At 37.8% G+C, this 18,987-nt stretch overlaps 1 protein-coding gene and 1 long non-coding RNA gene across 2 annotated transcripts in view; one reads left to right on the forward strand and one right to left on the reverse strand.

Annotated features, from left to right (window-relative positions):
• Positions 1–1,593: 1,593 nt before the first annotated feature.
• LOC129038337 (putative uncharacterized protein encoded by LINC00472) lies at positions 1,594–9,720 on the reverse strand. The gene is given in 4 exon segments (XM_063666323.1): positions 1,594–5,839; positions 6,602–8,046; positions 9,368–9,511; positions 9,514–9,720. Coding segments are annotated over 3 exon segments (396 nt in total). The 3' UTR covers positions 1,594–5,839; positions 6,602–8,001.
• A 405-nt stretch (positions 9,721–10,125) lies between these two features.
• LOC129039171 (uncharacterized) overlaps positions 10,126–18,987 on the forward strand; it is a 38,325-nt gene continuing 29,463 nt past the window's right edge. Inside the window, exon 1 of the long non-coding RNA XR_008503277.2 lies at positions 10,126–10,402. This is a non-coding gene — a long non-coding RNA (uncharacterized LOC129039171). The remainder of the gene's footprint in view (positions 10,403–18,987) is intronic.

Genomic DNA, 18,987 nt, shown 5'->3' on the forward strand with positions numbered 1-18,987 from the left:
TCACCTAATTAATATGTACTCACAGCAGGTTTGTGCTAAATTTGAATCACTAGGGATAACTGATGATGAAAATACAGTGTGACTGGCCCTAATTTTATTCGTAGAGTTAAGCATCAAGAGTGGAGGTTTTTAAAAAAAGCTCAGGTCAACCAAACAGGGCAGCCACAGAAGCAACAGCAATGAGCCATCAACTCCTGTTTTGCTCCTCTTGTCTCTGGGGAGGAAACAGAGTCTGAGAAAGCATGGGATAGTTTCCATTAGCATCTAGGCCCAGGTTCTCTTTCTGCCTAACTCTAGAAAACCTTGGTGTGGTGGCAATCTAGGATAAACAAATGGGGAGAGGAGTGTAAAAAATAAAAATTTCCACGATTATAAGAAAGGATGGACAAATGGGAAAAACTGATAAATGAAAAAAATAAGAAAAAAAGCTCCTTTTCCTGCTTTCTGTCCCCCAATTTACTGGTGATTCCTCACATGTTTGAACAGCAGTTATTGCTATGCATTGATCAAGAAAAACATCTTTAGTTTACTTTGTTTCAGATAGGGATCTAACCAAACCTGCTAAGATCATACTTTCTGACAAATGAACAACTATTTTAAAATAAATTTCTTCAAATCTAGATTTTTACCATTTAGATTAGCTCAATATTTTTGTTTTGTTTGAGACGGAATCTCACTCTGGACCAGGCTGGAGTGCAGTGGTGCGATCTTGGCTCACTGCAACCTCTGCCTCACAGGTTCAAGCAATTCTCATGTCCAGCCTCCCGAGTAGCTGGGACTACAGCCATGCGCCACCATACCCAGCTATTTAAACTGAGTGTTTTTCATAAAAACTAATGAATAATCTTTTTCTATAAAGAAAAGTCATTATAGATGATTTGAGAAGCATCAAAAAAATCCTAAATTCCCAAAAGAATTCTTATTCTGACGTTAGTTTTACATTCTATGGAACAAAAGATGCCACACTTTCATTTTACCTAAATTATCTATTAAGAAAAGAGAACTTATATACAAAAGCACTTTATATTAACTTAAAAAATGTAATTGATGAAACCAACTACCCTAATTTAGAGTCTCTGAAACATTAATTTTTAAAAATCACCACATTGGTTAGGATTCTAAGGTACGCAAGTCTTAGTTTTATTCTTATTTTTTTCTTTCTTTCTAATGCTAGTCTTTAAATTGCCTCTGGTATTTTCTAAATGTGCTCAGAAGTCCTAGGGCTCTGGTAGTTTTTTAACTAATAAAATAAACATAGCAATAGAGTACCTGCAGTTCTGCTAACAATATTGTTTATATTATAAGTCCAATCCACAAAGGCTACAGAGAAAAATATCCAGTATAAACAAACATTACTTAGATACCAGTGGCATCTTAAAGCAGCACACCCAAATCTCAAAATGCAAAAGGGAGAAATTTTCCACTCCCACGATGCCAGGCACAATTCTCTGGTAAAGCACTTGTCAGGTAAAAGATAGTGACATTGCCTCTGTTACTGTGAAGTTGGAAAGGAGGTGTGGGTGTGAAGCACATCAGTAATTCTCTCTCTTCATTTTTTCACCCTCTTTTTTTCCCCTCAATATATCTCTTCTCTTCCACAATGTCTCTCCTTTCTCCATATTTCCTACTTTGAGCTGCTCTCCCATCCCCAATTCCAACAAAAAAGACAGCTTTGTCCTTTAATTCTGTTGTTTAACATCAATCTCTAAATTTTACACAACACACGTTCATAAACACTACTGGATCATATTTTCAAAAGAATATACAAAGGGCAAAAAGGGGGTTGAAATGGGCTGGGGTTAAAGCTAAGAAAAAAATTATCCACTGATATTTGCAATGCCTAACCTTCTAGCTGAGAGAGAAGTTAAACCCTCCAAAAAAGCAGGAGTCAGCCAAGAAATGAGGAGGAGGTAAGACATAAAGGCTCATGTAGCCCTATGAGAAACACATGAGCCAGTATAGCCACCTCACCAGGACGGAACAGGCAGCCGAAACCTGAGGAGTGCCTCCTCTTTCTAAGTTTGCCCTTTACTTCTAGAGCCCAAAGGCTTAAAATTGAGGAATGAGGACATGTTGCTCTTTAAGACTGATCCCAGCTGAGTCCCTGATCCTTTCCAAGTAGACACATCTTCCCAAGCTCTTGCACATACTTCTGTTGCTTCTTAGCACTACTAAGTTTTCCACTCTGCTTACACTTATCACTCTCCCCTTACTTAAGGCCTTACCGTTAAATAAAACTTCGTATCTTAGTTTTCTCAATTGTTAAATGAAGATATTATAATTACAGAGTTAAGAGGATTAAATATTCTAGTATTTATGAAGTGTTTAGGACATGAAACATGTCTCAGTGTTTGGGACATGAAAGTATTTGTTTAAATAAAATAAAAATAAAGTAAACCATCTGTGAATACATATACCCAAATTCAAACGACAATAAGTTTTTTACAATGGCAAAACAGACTTCAAACAGAAAAGAATACTGAGTGTATTGAAGTTGTCACTCTATCATCAATCCTACAGAATTACTAAGGACTGAGAAAGATTCCCTAAGAAACCAGGCTTTATCTTAAACTTCCATATTTAGTCAACTTTGGTCCTGAAACACTAATTATTAAGGAAGAAACACATCTATTTATTTTCTGAAACCACATTTTATAAAGTGGAAATATGAGTCTACCCTTAGCATGGAACATCCTGTGTCTGACTATTCAGCATTGCAAGTCATTTGCATTCTTTACGTATTATTTAGATAATATTTAAGACATTTCACTGTATATTCTTAAAAAAGAGTTTCAAGTGACATGTTTAAGAGGAACAAACTTACTTTCATTTTGAGTCAGGGCTACAATAAAATGAAAAGGACGGCTATGATGAAAACAGAAAAAAAAAGGGGACAATATTGAATGACAGACAAGAAAATGCCAGCTTCGTGACAATGGGGCTATCTACTATGCTTATAATGCGTGAACAAGTAAATGATATAATGGCATCAAAACTTACTATAAACAGAGATCAGAGTGATCTTGAATATGGGCCTACCTATCTGGGAAGTATAAAATTACCTCATTAAAGTGAAAACTCTGCTTTAAACTTTAATTTCCCTATTTTAAAATTGCTTTTAAGGTAAAAATGTTCTAAAAACATGTCTGGAGTCTCAAGATAAATTACCAGAAATTAACAACTATGTGGTTTTTTATTTTTCTATTAGAATTTAGGAACAAGTTTAACTATTTTTTCTGGTCATTGAAATATAAATTGAAAAAATTTTAAATTGAAATGCCAACTTATAAACCTGTAACACAGCTAACTATATTAAAAATAACTTCTGAAAGACTGATTTCACAAATTTAAGGCCTAGAAAATTTTAAACATGTAAACATCTGTTCTCTAAGTTATAGTAATATAATGTTAAGATTTTTAAAATATATTTGACTTTTAAAAAATATTGTGTTTACAACAAAATTCTACCCATAGCAATTCAAGGAATATAATTAGAGGTTTTATGAAAATAGAAAAATCCTTATTTAATAGAAAGTATTAGCACTGATATTTTTAATCTACACAAATGGAATTTTAAAATTTCCAAAAGTTTCTGTTAAAGATATACGGTTTTGAAGTGTTAAGCTTGTCTAAAAGAGTTCTAAATTCTGTAGGAAGAAAAGTGCACTTCATTTAAGCAAGAAATTTCCATTACTTCTAGATTAAGAAGCCACACCTCATACAGCTACTGACAGGAAAACATTTTAATTCAAACCTCTACCACTACCCAGCCTGAAGCAAAGTTTAAAAAAAGAAAGAAAGAAAGACACAAAAATACAAGCAGAACTCACATTTTCAAAGAAAGGAAACTCTTGCTAAATAAGTAGCAATTATGCTGAAGAATTTATATGCTAAAGCACGAATGAATACAAAAACACCAGAGCAGTCAACCATAGCTTTAGCACTTTGAGTATGATTAACAGAATGAACTTTCAAAGGTCAATTAAATGTCGACACACTTTAAAGAGATATTCTTAAGCCTGGTCAATGTACAACAGCACCTCTTAATTTGGGGGTATCCTTCTTAGTTTAGGCATAACATGCATGGGATAAATGTACATATATATGCAGAATTACAACATGTGTCCAACCAGATTACTATAGAAACTCATGTATCACCTACCCTAGAGTTTTGACTACGTTAGTATTTTCCAAGTTATGAAATGATTAAAAGAAAACATAAATATATTACTATATAACACTATCCAATGAAGATGAAATGCTTAGGACTAAGGTTTATCAAGAAGTTGATCCTATTTATTCAACAATATGAAATCATTCCCAAGGATAATGCTATATTGTCCACAATACATATTATCCAGATAACTAAGTCACCCCCCATTAACCTTCTCTGAATTCTTGTGGTTAAAGAGTTTGGAGAAAAGGAATATGGCATTTAAAAATTGCCAAGTTTAGCATCAGAAATTTCTGGGATAGCATAGAACAAGTCCTGAAGGCACTGAGTGCCCGTTACTGACATTTCCATCCAAGAACTCAGTAAGATCTTCAATCCCATCCCACGTGAACTAGGCCAAGTTGTCCAAGAACCTCAGAATAAGCAAAGACCACCAAGATTATCTGACCCAATCCTCTCCACTTAACAGATCAGCAAATATAGATCCAGAGAGGTAAAGTAACCTGGTTTGGCTCACACAGCTCCTTCGCAGCTGTCTTAAAACTCAGTCCAGTGCTTTCTTCTCTACATGAAGTCCATCATATACTTTTTTTTTCCATTAGGACTTTAAGACCAGGACATAATTGTCCAAATAACGGTGGCTACCATCAGAATTCAGAGAAAGCTGGGATTTTTAACAAGCTAATGATCTGGGAAGGCTCCAAGGAGAAGCTGGAAATTGAAGAATGAGTAGAATCTGGGTGGTTTGAGAGGAGGCATCACTAATGAGGGAAGCAATATGGGCTCATGCATAGTGTTGAGCCTGCTATGTTACTGAACTACAGAGACAATGTTTAGAGGAAAATGGGGTTTTAAGGCCACCTTATAAGCCAGGCAAAAAAGGGTCAACTTGATGAGGGAACAAACAGAAAGTTATTAGGGGACTTTTATTTTAGAAACCTGATGTGATGAACGCAGAGACTAGTCTAGCAAAAGGTGTGCAAGAATGGAAGTGGGAAGAGAGAAAGACTTGAGGTGCTTCATAGGGGTCTGTTTAATAATATTAATATCTTACAGGGCTTTTGTGAGGAACAAGTGAGCTGATAGGAGAGAAAGTATTTGACAAGAATAAATGTCCCGGAAAGTAAAATTATATTAAAATTCTGGGGGTAGGGGCCTCTCTGACCGTATCTCCATTGTTTTGGTGACACACACTTCTCTATAAAAGCAAATTTGGAGATGAACTGTGGATCTATTCCTATAAGATCATAGAAATCTCTTCCCTTCAATATTTGCAAAAGCTAGATCCCAAGGGAGAGAGACAGCTGCCATCCTTAAGCCCCTGCAAGGCTACATAGATCAGTAATGCTAAAATCCAAAACTAGGATTCTGTCTTTGAGGCAGACCACATAATCAGTGTGTCTCAAAGTGAGTCAAGAAAGTATATAATTAAGTGCTAAATAAGGTAGTACAAGTAAGGAAGAGAGTAGAAGAGACAGCACCTGAGCCAAGGAGGTACATGATCAAAGTTATTACCTGGCACTGCAGCACTGCAGTCCACATCCTTCCCCTATCCCTTTCCCTCTGCTCAACAACTACTACTTCCATTGTGTCCAGAGGTACTTATCCCCTCCTGCGTTGTGTTGTCTTCCTCTCTTTTCCTTCTTCTACAGCAACTCTCCAGGACTAAAAAGGAAATTTGAAAAAGTTATTACAATAAATTAAAAGCTACATATATTAAATATATACTGTGTGATTTATTAGCTGATGATGTTTTAATTTATAATCTTACATAATTTACAAAACAACTCCTATGAGGCAGTACTACTATCCTCATTTTTCAAGTAAGGAAACAAACTTAGAGAGTCAAAGATGTAGGTTGAAGCCACCCAAGCAGTAAATGGCAAAACTAGGATTGCAGTCAGGACTGGCTGACTCCTCAACCTATGCTTTGAACCTCTCTTCTAAACAATCACTGCCCCCCTTTTTTTTAACTGATAAGCTTGAAAATTCTCACATGTTGGGCATTTATAGATAGAGATTATAGGAGCCATTATATGAGTTTGTAAATTAAAGTTTTGACAACCAAGAACAGAGGTGCCTGGACTTAGCCACACTTGCTTGCCAAATTATCTGCTTTAGGACTAAAATTTTTGAAATGTGGGGCTTGAAGGATGTTGAAGGGACAGCCCTCCATCCAGCATTCTTGTCTGTTCTCTCTCAGGTCATCCATCCCTTAGGGTCCATTTCCAACCATTTGCTTGAAACTGTATATCCCTAGGTGAACAGAAGGCTGGGACTGCCACTCCCACAAATCACCAACAGGTTAAGGAGGATGGTGGGAGTATCCCACTAGAAGGAGGTGTCTGTGAACTGTGCTCTCTTGAGCCTTGTGTCCCAAAGCAGCCTTAACTCTGCTTGTAGGTGGTATATTCTATGTTGATTTACCTGCAGAGGTGGTTTCATGAGGGGTTCCCTGGCCACAGGGCCCAACTAAGAGATGATGCCAACATGTCTGGTGCTGTAGGGGAAATGATCAGAGCAGTGAGCATCTGGGGAGATTTTAATGTTCCTGGAAGAAAGCAACATGAGCATTACAATTGTGGCAAGAAAACTCTAACACTAATTCTTAAAATTTAGTGTAATTAACTCTCACTTCTGAAGGAGTTCATTAACCCATTTATGCCAGAGGTTGCACATTTTTTTGTGAAAAATCAGACCTTGGCGATGACCTTGAGCCGTAGGATATAAATAACTCCCACAAGCTTAGCATTCCAATGGAACACTAGGCATAAATGGGTTTTATGAACAGAGATTCTAGGTTCTGTTTACAGACATTCTGATTATGTAAATGTGGGATGTGCCCAGGAGTTTGAAGTTTTGTAAGCACTACAGGTGATTCTGACACAGGTGCTCTAAGGACTACACTCTGAGATAAACTGCTGTGATCTCTTACAAGATAGCCCAGCCAGCAAATCTGCACAGAGGAGAACCCATATTCTACAAGAATAGCTTGTTCAAATATCAATGCTAAGTTCTAGGTTGAGTGGTTACTTTGAAATAGGGCCACTAGGCTTTCCGGAAGTTGCCAGGTTTACAAATGTTGAAGTGGTGGGGGGCGTTAGTATTTTCCTGATGTCACCAAATAGACCCTCAGAGGAATAACGGCATCTCTCACTGCAGTCCACATTCCACATTAAACCTCTTCTACACAAAGTGATTGTCTAGAGTGAAGACCTTCTTGGCAAGATGCTACTTCCAGTGCTTAATTTACATTTAGTGATACACTGACGATAATTTTCCTTACTGTGGATTTAGTTGATTTCAAAAGGTATACTTTCCTTCATGTAACTAAATTGGTTTATTTCAAGCTATTTTAAAAATGAATTTAAAAACAGCATTCAAGTGAGATATTATGGTTATGATTAGGCCATTTAATTAGACATCCAATCACAATGCAAACAGCTACTGATTATTTAAGAAATATACCTTTACAAACGTTCGTGTTCTTCAAACAAAACTAGGTCATAAAATGTACTACGTTAAATCAACACTGCTATATTTCTTCTAGAAACCCTATCACTTGTCTTTGTCTCTTTTCAAATGCGTATACCTGTTTTAAAGCATAAACGTTTAGGCTAGATACTGGAACTAAGCTCTGTTTTTCTGCCAGTTCTTTCTTTGATACCTTCATTCTCTCCACTAAAGCATGATCATCATTCTCTTTAAGGTGGACAAGGTGGACTTTTAATTATTCTCATCTGAGTATTTTATTCAGCAAATATTTGTTGAGTATCTGTATTTATGCACTTACTTTTGTAAAGCACTTTTGTAAAGCACTTTTGTTGCTATAAGCTCCATGAAGAGAAAATGCCCAGTGGAGTACCTGAAATCTAGAATTCACTCTCATGAAATGGTGAGAAAACTGAAAGACTTTGTCATTTACAAAACAAAATAATTTCTCCTGTATACACTACTGACAAAGTACACATACAATATTTAAGATAATTTTGGTTATGAAAAATGTCTGATTTTACTGTTTAGAGAAAAAAATGTAGGTTATCATGATAACCAAAAGTTTACACACCATTGTCTTGCAATACAACCTGTGACGACAATATTTCAATACCATTGCTGGACTAAACCTTTAACATTAATTATTTATCAAAATTATACATGCCACTAACACATCTCAACAAAGAAGATTATGTAAGTGAGCTGCCTTGGCGTCAGTAATACTGAACACAGTAGCTATTTTCAATCCTTCATTAAAATTAGATCAAGATGTACTTGCATTATGTGTTGCTGTTCCTGTAAGGAAGACTTACATTAGTTTAAGATTTACTTTGGGTATAAGTGATATTTTCTTCTCGTTTTTGACATTTCTTTTTCTTCTTTGTCCCCTCCTCCACTGCCCGCACCCCCCCAACCAAAAAAAGTTTTCAGTATAATACAGAAAACAAAAACACAAACACCTGCCCTGTTCACTCTCTCTTATGCATAATAAATGCTTTGTTCTCCCCCTCAACTGGATCCGGCAGGGATCGCCCGGGGGCACCTGCCACTTCACCCTCAGACTTGGCTCTCTGTCCCCACCCTGGCCCCTAGGATTCCAAATGGTGCAGCAAAATACGACAATCCTAAGGTTCGTAAAACAAGCAATGGGTAATTTATTTTTCAGTGAAGGAAAGCCTTTAAATATTAGTGTTTTAAAACATCAGACTTAAAAGTTACTTCTGAGTAGGCTGAAAGGTGAATCCAGGCGCATGTAAACATATCCTGGCCTACCGCTTCATAACTCGCGCACCGTGTTGAGGCCCTAGGAAAATCTCAAAAACGGAGATGTAGTCTAAAAACTGGACGAAACCATAGACCACGTTGCTGTAGCCCCACATACTACCCACGAGAAAATCTAAGTGGTAAAGTCACTGGTCCAAGGTCAAGCTGGGCCAGTCGCAGGCAGGGCTAGTCCGCGACCTTCTAACCTTTCCATCTCCTACCCAGCCGCGCACAGGCCCTTGGTCGCGCCGGCCCCCGAAGGGTTCCCACGGATACGGTTCCCAAGTCAGTGGCATGTCAGTGCCCTTCAAGCTACCGCACTTTTGTTTGTTCTCCCCGCCAGCTCCATAAAGTATTAAAGGCTCTTTCCATGCCTTCCTCCCAAGCCCAGGTGCCCTAAACCACTTGAGCCCACCGCGCCCAAAGCCGACTCACCCGCAGCCCGAGGTGCGGGAGCCCTCGGACGGACTCCGGCCCTCCCCGCAGTCCCCGCCGGCCGCGCTGCGGCCCCGGCTGACGACGAGTCGAGAAAGTCACCCGCGGTGACCGCGGACGCGAGGGGCGGGACGCGTCGCGCCGCGCCGCCCCGCGGAGGCGCCGCAAACTTTTCCCGGCTCGCAAGTTGCCGGGATCTGCGGCCGCGGACCGACTTCCTTCCCCGGCCACCGGAGCGAGGGGGCGCCCCTACCCCGGGAGGGGGCTGGGCGAGCCGGGAGACGGTCAAGTTGGGGTCGGGGGAGCGCGGGCGCCCCGCACTCTGGGGCGCGCGGGGCCGAGCCCGGCCGCATTGTCTGCGCGGCCTCGGAACAAGCACGGCCGGCGGTGGCACCCGTGGGCGCGGGGAGGAGTTGCCGTCCCCTTTCGCCGCCGCCGCCCACCGCGTTCTTTGTGTGTCTCTCGCCGCCCTCCGGCCGCTTCGCCGCTCGCCTGACAGCTGATGGGCTCACCGCGCCGGGTCCCGCGTCCTCTCGGCCGCAGCCGGCGGAGCCCGGCCCGGCAGGAGGAGGAGGGGAGAAGAGGAGCGTTGACAGATGCTGTCTTGGAGCGGCCACCGCCGGGGGAAAAGCCTGGACTGCCTCGGCGAGAAGCGGCCGGTACGCAACCGGCCCTAGCTTCGTATTCGCCTCAAAGACCCCAATTGGCTTAGGAGACCTTCCCTCCGCAGCAGCCGGCGCGGCTCCGCTCTTGCGCCCCGCGCCCGGCTCAGCGGACTAGCGCGCCCGGTCAAGAATCCTGGGGAACCCGCTCCGCCCCCTGGCTCCAGCGCCCTCCAATGATGTCGGCGTACAGAGGGCTGTTCCGCCCAATCAGGTGTCGGAAAGCCCAGCCAGTCCCCGGGAGTGTAGCCAATAGAAGGCGACTCCGGCAACACACCCGCCCTGATCCATTCGGAACAAACCGCTCCGAGCCCGGTGGTGGGACCGATCCTGGGGCCCAGATCAAGCCAAGTCCGGCCAAAGCTGTGTCAAAGTAAGAATCTGAAGACAGGTCCGGTGCTTAAATGACTATTATTCTAAAGAGTTGAAGAGGGGAACGGTGGACGCACAATATCTTTACCCTTGGCTTAAAACGCCTTTTCTGGCAAAAGTTTCTATGTGAAAGAAAGCTGAACAAACACGTTGTAGCACCGTTTAAGTGAAGGCCTTTCCTTTTAGAACACTGCTTTACAATGCCTAATCAGCCGGCGCTCAGGTTGGTGCATTTAGAGTCCCGAGCGTTTGTGTTCCTAATAAGTTTTGCCAGAATGTCAGGTATCTGAAACAGGTTAGTTTCTATCCTGCCCCAAAACACAGACTGTCACTGGCACCACCATGTTGTGTTTTTTTTCCATGAATGAAAATATAAGAGTTCTGTATGTAAATCATCTTTATTGTGAGCTTTATTTCTATAATAAAGTCAAACTATCTTCAGTGGAAGTTGGATGAAATACCGGAAAAGAATGTAGAGATAGATGATAGATATGTAGGATATCTCTATCCATCTGCCACCCATCTATCTATCAAGAAAGGACTTGAGTAAAGCACTGGCTATAAACGACTGTACCTTTTGATCACAGGACCTTACAAATAATAGGCACACTAGTTATTTGTTTATTTGATTTGAATAGGATGACTCATTTGTTACTGTTCATATGAAGTTTATAAACTTCATTGAGTTGTTTACTGAAAGTGGACTACACCATGACGAAAACAGTATTTGGCAACACATATTTGCATATTTTAAAATAAAATTACAGTTATTTGTACTTCAAATAGTTACGTCAGTTTATTTCTTCGGGTAATAAACTGTGCATTTTAAAATTTTTGTACACATGTGGCATGTTCCTTTATAAATTATTTTGATGACCAAATACATTTTTTAAAGGATGATCTGTACAATGAACGAAAAGAAGAGAGAGATCCCAAACAAGAAAAATATGGCTGTATTACCTCCTTGCTTTCATGATTGAAACTCGCCACGCCTTACCACATTAAGTTTGGGGGATAACATGACCCCTGAAATGAAGTTTTATCAACAGATCCAGGTTCTGGATTGACCTTGAGCCAATCTCTTAATGACTAACTCTGTTACAAGAGAACAATATGCCTGGCTCTACGACTGCCTCCTTGGGGTGCTGTAAGATCCAACCAAGATAGTGTTTGTCAAGCACTTTGCTTTCTGTAAAATACTGTGCCAAGTGCAGAACAGTCTTAAATGTGTTATTATTCTCTGCTTATTATCAGAACATTAATATTTCCTCGACTGCACATTTTTTCAATCTGAAGTATATTTTTGAGCCCATCAGTTTTCTCTCAAAATAGATCTGAATGAAACTCCTGCCTGCTCATTCTAGATCAAAGCAGTACTTTTAGGGTTTCTTTCTCTTTTTTAATGGAGAGGATGTTAGAAGGGAAGAATACTGAGGAAAGAATTCTGGATGGAAAACGAGAAATTTTATTCACTCTTAGTGTATTCCTCTTAGTATATTCCTCAAAAATAAGATGTATCATAATGTCCAATTTAATACTCTGTTCATAATGTTTAAAAACTTAAGCAAGTTTCAATGTATATGCCTAAAATAAGTTAACGTATCCTATGTCTGCTAATATAGTTTTAGATGGAAGTTGTAAATGGCTGGGTCAAAGTTATACCCACAAATCAAGTACTGAATTTAAAATTTTGGGGGCATTTATTAAAGATTCACTTATCACTTTTGTACTTAATTGTCAAAGAGGAAAATAAATGTGTATTTTTAGATTCCATGTGTCATAATATAATTTGTTTACTTTTTCCCAAAATATGCAGTCTAGTACAGAAGTTTAATTATTACTTCAAACAAATGTACATATGGTAACACTAGAATGTAAAATTTGCTGAATTTAGTTGAACCAGCAGTTGTAATTTTCAGTTAATTAACTGTATGTATTTCATTTTCTGAGTGAAAATTGTGGAAGAATTTATCAATATGAATTCAATATGCATGATTTATTAAGTATAGTTAAGTAAAAACCAGTGTGTGGTAATTTCCTGATAATCGACAAGTCCATACCCATTTATTACATGGAAATGAATATTTTAGTGATTGTCTGGGTAATATTTGTGATTTCACTGTGGTGATGTTTCATTCACTAACTGATATTTTCAGTTTTTCATCAGCGATTTTCTCATCAGTTGTCCAAAATGGAACAAAAGAGCTGAAGCTATTTTAGAGAGCTACCAGCTTTAGCACATTTTTAAATGTTTATGAGAGAAATTGACTTTGGGGTCAGTTTTAGCATTTATAAAGATGGTTTTTAAAAAATACATAGACATAGACATTGGTAAAGGTAATTAAAAAATACAGAGACATCTTTTATAAGTTGCCTCACATGATCTTTGGTAATATGACTATAATATTATTTTCTCTGTATCTTTACATTTAATTTGCCATCATCTTAAGATTGCTTCATCAGTGAATATAACAAATAACTGGATTTATATCTTCTTGATTCTGATACTTGAAATGCTTCTGAATGTCTTGTCTTGGACAAATCAGAGTTCCACGTGACTTCTCAACAAATAACCGAGTCTAATTCATTAATCTGAAAATGATGTTCTTAGGAATAATTAAATAATATCTATGTAGAGAGAAGTAAAACGATTAGCTCTGTTTTTCTTTCTATTTCTTACATGGATAAGCGAAAAATGCCTTTGTGAATCACAACATCAGATCCCTTTAACTCTCCTTTTACAAAACTTATGTTTTGTTGATTTCTTGAACCCAACCATGTAGTTTCCTTATTGTGTGATGTATCTATGGCAGGAAACTTTTATGTGCATGTGGAGTAACAGAGAGAAAATTTTAGAAAACATTGGTGAGAGGCACACTAGACTCCCTTCTCCATTGTATCTTGGGTCACAGTCCCTCAGGAAAATTTCTTTTAGAGTTAAGTGTTAGGAAAAATTTTATTTTTTCTGAAATGAGATCTTTGCAGCTTCTCCTTCTTATTTCAACTACCAGGAAGCTTGGAACTAAATTTACAGCTTAATTTAACAAGGTACGGCCTGCTCCACTGTAATTTTTTTCTTTTTTTAAATTTTAAATTTTTGTAAGTACATAGTAAGTGTATGTATTTGTGAGGTACATGAGATATTTTGATGCAGGCATATATATGTAATAATTCCATCAGAGTAAATGGAGTATCTATCACCTCAAGCATTAATCCTTTCTTTTGTGTTACAATCCAATTATACTCTTTAAGTTCTTTTAAAAAGTACAATAAATTTTTGTTAACTGTAGTCACTCTGTTGTGCTATCAAATACTAGAGCCACTCTAATTTTTTAATAAACATAACCTTTACCTTGCCATGGTTTATTACTATTAATCTATGCATTATTAGCTTATATATTTGTATGTATGCATTTTATTGAAGCTCTGTAAAATACTTTCTGAAATGAGATGAAATATATATGACTAACATATTCTGATTCTCACATAAACTCTTGAGTATGAAGAGTTAAACGTAACCAGAACGTGTAGAGAGAACAATATGAAGGATACTGCTGTTTCCTTCACAGAGAAATAGGATTCTAATTCACCAGGTATAATATCTCTAAACCTTTTCCAGAGAGGCAAGAAGAAAAATAGATGTACTTGACTGGGAAATTTTATTACATTTATTTATTTATTTTCTTTTATTTCCTTTGTTTGTTTGTTTGTTTTTTTTTTTTTTTTTGAGCCAGGTTCTCATTGTGTTGCCTAGGCTAGAGAGCAGTGGCATGATCATAGCTCACGGCAACCTCAAACTCCTGGGCTCAAGCGATTCTCCTGCCTCAGTCTCCCTAGTAGCTGGGACTACAGCTCCACCATGTCCTGCTAATTTTAATTTAATTTGTAGAGATGGGAGCCTTGCTATGTTGTCCAGGCTGGTCTCGAACTCCTGGCCTCAAATAATCCTCCCACCTTGGTCTCCCAATGCGCTGGGACTACAGGTGTGGGGCACTGTGCTTGGCCCAACATTTACTTTTCGAAGTTAAAGTTATTTTTAAAAGTCATCTCCTGAGTGACATATTGTCTTAGCACTGTTGCAGAACTTCATCTTATCCAACTTTTTTGTTTCATAAGATATATTTGAATTAACTAGAAGTTGTAGGTTAAAAATATCCTTTTAAAATAGAATGGTTTACACAAAGTAGATGGTAGCATCCCTCTTCCAAGCGAGAAGGTCAGCATGTAGGAGACCCTCAGTGGAGTTAGGAGGGTTTCAGTCATAAGGGATAGAAAACTCAACTCAACTTGACTTAAATATAAAAACAAATATACATTAGTGCATATGATTAAAACTATACAACCTTGATCAAGTAAAAGTAAAGGTACAGCTAGCTGACAAAGGTGGGAGAGGAAAGAAGGGGGCCAAAGAAGAAAGCTGGGTAGGGGCATCACGCCACATAGAGGGGTGCCAAAAAACTGTATTGGACAAAACGTGGTTTTATCCAACTTTATTAGATAACATTTATTGGACAAGGAACAGAAATTTAAGTAGCTACTTCTACATTACAACCAACAAAACTGAAAATGATAATATAAGTATCAAAATTGGAGAAGTGTTGAAAGAAGGACTAATGTAAGACCTCATTTTACATAGGTCGTTTTATATAGCTGAGGGTCAGGTAGATAAGTAAATAATAAATAACAAATATAGAAATATACTAGTTATTTTATTATTTAAAGTTCATGTTTTGTTCAAACAAAAAGTTTACGGTTTAGTTTTCTACCAGCAGAAACTAAAAGCAGAAATGGTAAAAAAAGTTTTCCTTTGGAGGAGGGGTTGTTGTAATTACATGTGAGGAGGGTTGTGGTCTTATTTGATTTTTTTTTTTTAACCAACTGTGAAGACGGTTTTGATGAAAATTGTCAATATTATACAAAAGTCTTAGCACGAATGTATTTAAAAATAAATGTAGGGTATCCATATATATTGGGAAACCACAGTTGTATTTAGTGTAGAATAAAATGGAATTTAGGACCCAAGTAAGAATGTATATGATGGTTTTAAAAAAGCAAATATAATGGATATATAGTGAAATTATTTTGTGCTCTTCACAAGCAATTCATAATACAGTAGATTATCTTATTTTTGTGCTGGAGAACAACTGTGCCTCCTCTGGATCCCAGAGATTATAGGGCAGATTGGGTATGGGACAGTGCTTGTTAAATGCCTGTTTGTTTTTTGATGAAGTGATTGTATCATTTGAAACTGTTTGACTCAGCACACAGGAAAACTCAATAGAAAATGTGTGCAATTGTGAGCTTCATAGTTTGAGAAATGAATGAAAATTATGGAGAAGATTCCATGGAAAGTTACAAAAGTAATTAGAAATCTGGAACACAGCCGGTTTGGAAGAATGAACATTTTTGAGCTTTGGGGGCTCCAAATTTTCAGATATAATTCATTGTTAATTTTCTGTGCAAGTTTAGGAGAATAGTGAGCCCACCGTGAAATGCTCCACGGGGGTCTATTAGAATGTTTCATCTTGGATAAGAGGGAAATCAACCCACAGGACTGGCATACTACGTTGTGAGAATTCATAGACAAGGAAGAATATCATTACCAGAAGCCATGGAGAAAGAAAAGGTGTGTGTGTGTGAGGGTGTGTGTGTGTGTGTATGTCTGTGTGTAAGAGACCAGGCTGAATAAATGTTTCGATCACTGACAGTTGATAATAAACAAAATGAATCTAAAAGGCAAGTCCAGAATAATTAAAGAAGCCTGATAGAACTGAAAATCTACTGTCAGAGTGTAATGCTTAATCCTAATTTGGAGATGATATCGTGGAAACTACCTGAACTCAAACCAAAGCATCCTTATGTAGATGGCATCTTCCCAAGGTTGTCTGAAAATAAATACAGCATAATAAACATTTATTTTTCATCCATGTTTTTTCACTAGGAAAGCACCTTCGCATATGTAACATCATTAGATCCTCATAACTTTTCCTCAAGATGATAAGGAGGCATCTCAGTATAGTATTTCAGTTCAAAGACACATTTGAATTCTGCTACATCCGTGGGAATCAACCAAGCCATTAATTCCCCTGGGTGTTTAAATAAGGATAACAATTATAGGTGATGAATCTATCTCTCTCTGCATGTTCTGAGGATGGAAACAGCTAATTTGTGTGAACATGCTTTGCAGACCCTTATGTGGGTTGCCAATATTCTTATTAGCATGGGTTCTATTCCCATTTTATAGATAATGAAAAGGAGATTCGGAGATCAAGAGATAAATAACCCAGTTAGATAAGGTGAGTCCATGGCCCCAGATCCCCAGGTCTAATTACTCCCAATGCTCATTCCACTACTTTGATCCGAACTTTAAAGTGTGATCAGTAAATACAAAATTAGAATTGTCTGGTGGTTTCCTCATTTTCTTTTTTGGATTGAAGAATTAGACTAGTTGATTACCAGGGTCCTTTCAGCTGTAAATCATACAATAGTCAAGAACTTGCTTTCCCAACTTGCTCTGGGTTCTCTATTCCCCTCCAGGAGATGAAGATAATCAAACAATGGTTAAAGAGTTCTGTTTAGAAAACAGAGAGAAATTTTCCTGGCTCCTGAGGGAAGAGATGGGGTAGAGAACCAAGAAGATGATGTGAGGCTGGGAACTATAAAGAATGAAATAATTCATAAAGATTCCCTGAATGTGAGGATAGAAGAGACATAGAGAGAGGATTTCCAAGGTGCAAGTGCAAATTTCCAATAAAGTCTTCTAAACACAGAAATGGTCTTGTCTGTGGTTTTTGTAGTGGGGAGGTGTGGATTCTTATTTCTTTGTTTGGGTTTGTTTCAATGGAATCAAGTAGAGTAAACGAAAATAAAAGGTGAATATGAAAACATAAGCCTCTCCCTTACTTCCCCTGGAAAACAGAAAAAAAATTCCTTCTCAGAAAAATTATCAGGTCTTTGGATCTGTATCTAGATGACATCGCATAGAATAAAAACAAAGAGCAAAAAAAAAAAAAACTTAATTATATTTAAGCCTGTGAGAGAAACAGAAAGACAAATTTCAATATGTTGAGATTACTGCTGAAAAGTAGAGTGATGTATAAAGAAGCCAACATCGTGTGCTTAGTGCTGTAAAAGCTAGTTGTTTGATAAAGTTAAGTATATCTATCATTGTAAATTTTGCCCTTAATGTATCACCCCACAAACATTATGTTTAATTCATATAAGGCAGTATAATAAATTGTGATTTGTTAAGGATATATCCTATATATTTATATAAGTAGAATAAAATCTTGAAAGATGAAGACCTAGGTGTTAATCTATGTACTTTTCTGTATTTTTTAATTGTTTCCAATAAATTTGTTATAATTAAAATCCTTTTAAAAGCCCTTTAAAATGTATATAATTAATAAACCCTCACTCCTCCATTGCTACCTTAGTTATTATATAGTATATAAATAAAAAAGAAGTAAATGGCTTATATTAATTATATTATCTATTTTATATTGAAAATCTCTCTATTTGGACTTTTGAATGAAAAGTTTGAATATTCATTGTGATAAAATAATTTAAATTATTTTCATGACTAAGTGAGAACAAGGAATTAATGTAAAAAGACAAAATGAAATTTTAGTGTAACACCTCTAACATCTAAGTTTTTCGGTCAACTGTTTATTTTTCTTTGAAGGATATGTAAAATCTTATCCTTAAAATATTGAAGGACTAGTAAATAATATAATAACAAGTAGTCTCAACTTTTGAAAGACAGGAATTTTCACTTTTCTTTTCTTTTTTTTTTTTTTTTTGAGACAGAGTCTTGCTTAGCTGTGCAGGCTGGAGTGCAGTGGCGTGATCTCGGCTCACTGCCACCACCATCTCCTGGGTTCAAGCGATTCTCCCATCTCAGCTTCTCGAGTAGATGGGATTACAGGCACCTGCCATCATGCCCAGCTAATTTTTGTATTTTTCATAGAGATGGGGTTTCATGCTCTTGACCAGGCTGATCTTGAACTGCTGACCTCAGATGATCCGCCCACCTCGACCTCCCAAAGTGCTGGGATTACAGGCCTGAGCCACTGCACCTGGCCGAATTTTCACTTTTGAGGACTTTAGAGTAAGTAAAGAAGATAAGTGATATACATATGGCACTCGCTGAGTGGTATAATTTAGAACAAAGTTCTCAACCGGAAGATTTTGTCACCAGGGAACATTCGGTAATGTCTGGAGGACATTTATGGTTGTGACCTTCCCCTGAGGGAAGGAGGGTGCTACTGGCATCTGGTGGGTAGAGGCCAGAGATGCTGCTGTACATCCTACAATGCGCTGGACAGCCCTCCAATACAAAGAATTATCCACTCTAAAATATCAATAGGACACAGGTGGAGAAACCTTGCTTTAGATGCTTATTGTTTTTATGGAGAAATGAAATAGTACCAGCAACTTCAAAACTTTAAAAAAAAAAAAAGAAAGCAACCCTTATTTACATGCTTTCTTTTAAGCAATGGAAAATGGAAATTTTATTTCCCTCTCCTGAAAGTAGAACTGTTTCTAGTATATGCTTTGTAAATAAGATAATATTTAAAAATTAAA

This window comes from Pongo pygmaeus, chromosome 5 (genome assembly GCF_028885625.2).
Source record: "Pongo pygmaeus isolate AG05252 chromosome 5, NHGRI_mPonPyg2-v2.0_pri, whole genome shotgun sequence".
NCBI classification, from domain to species: Eukaryota; Metazoa; Chordata; class Mammalia; order Primates; family Hominidae; genus Pongo; species Pongo pygmaeus.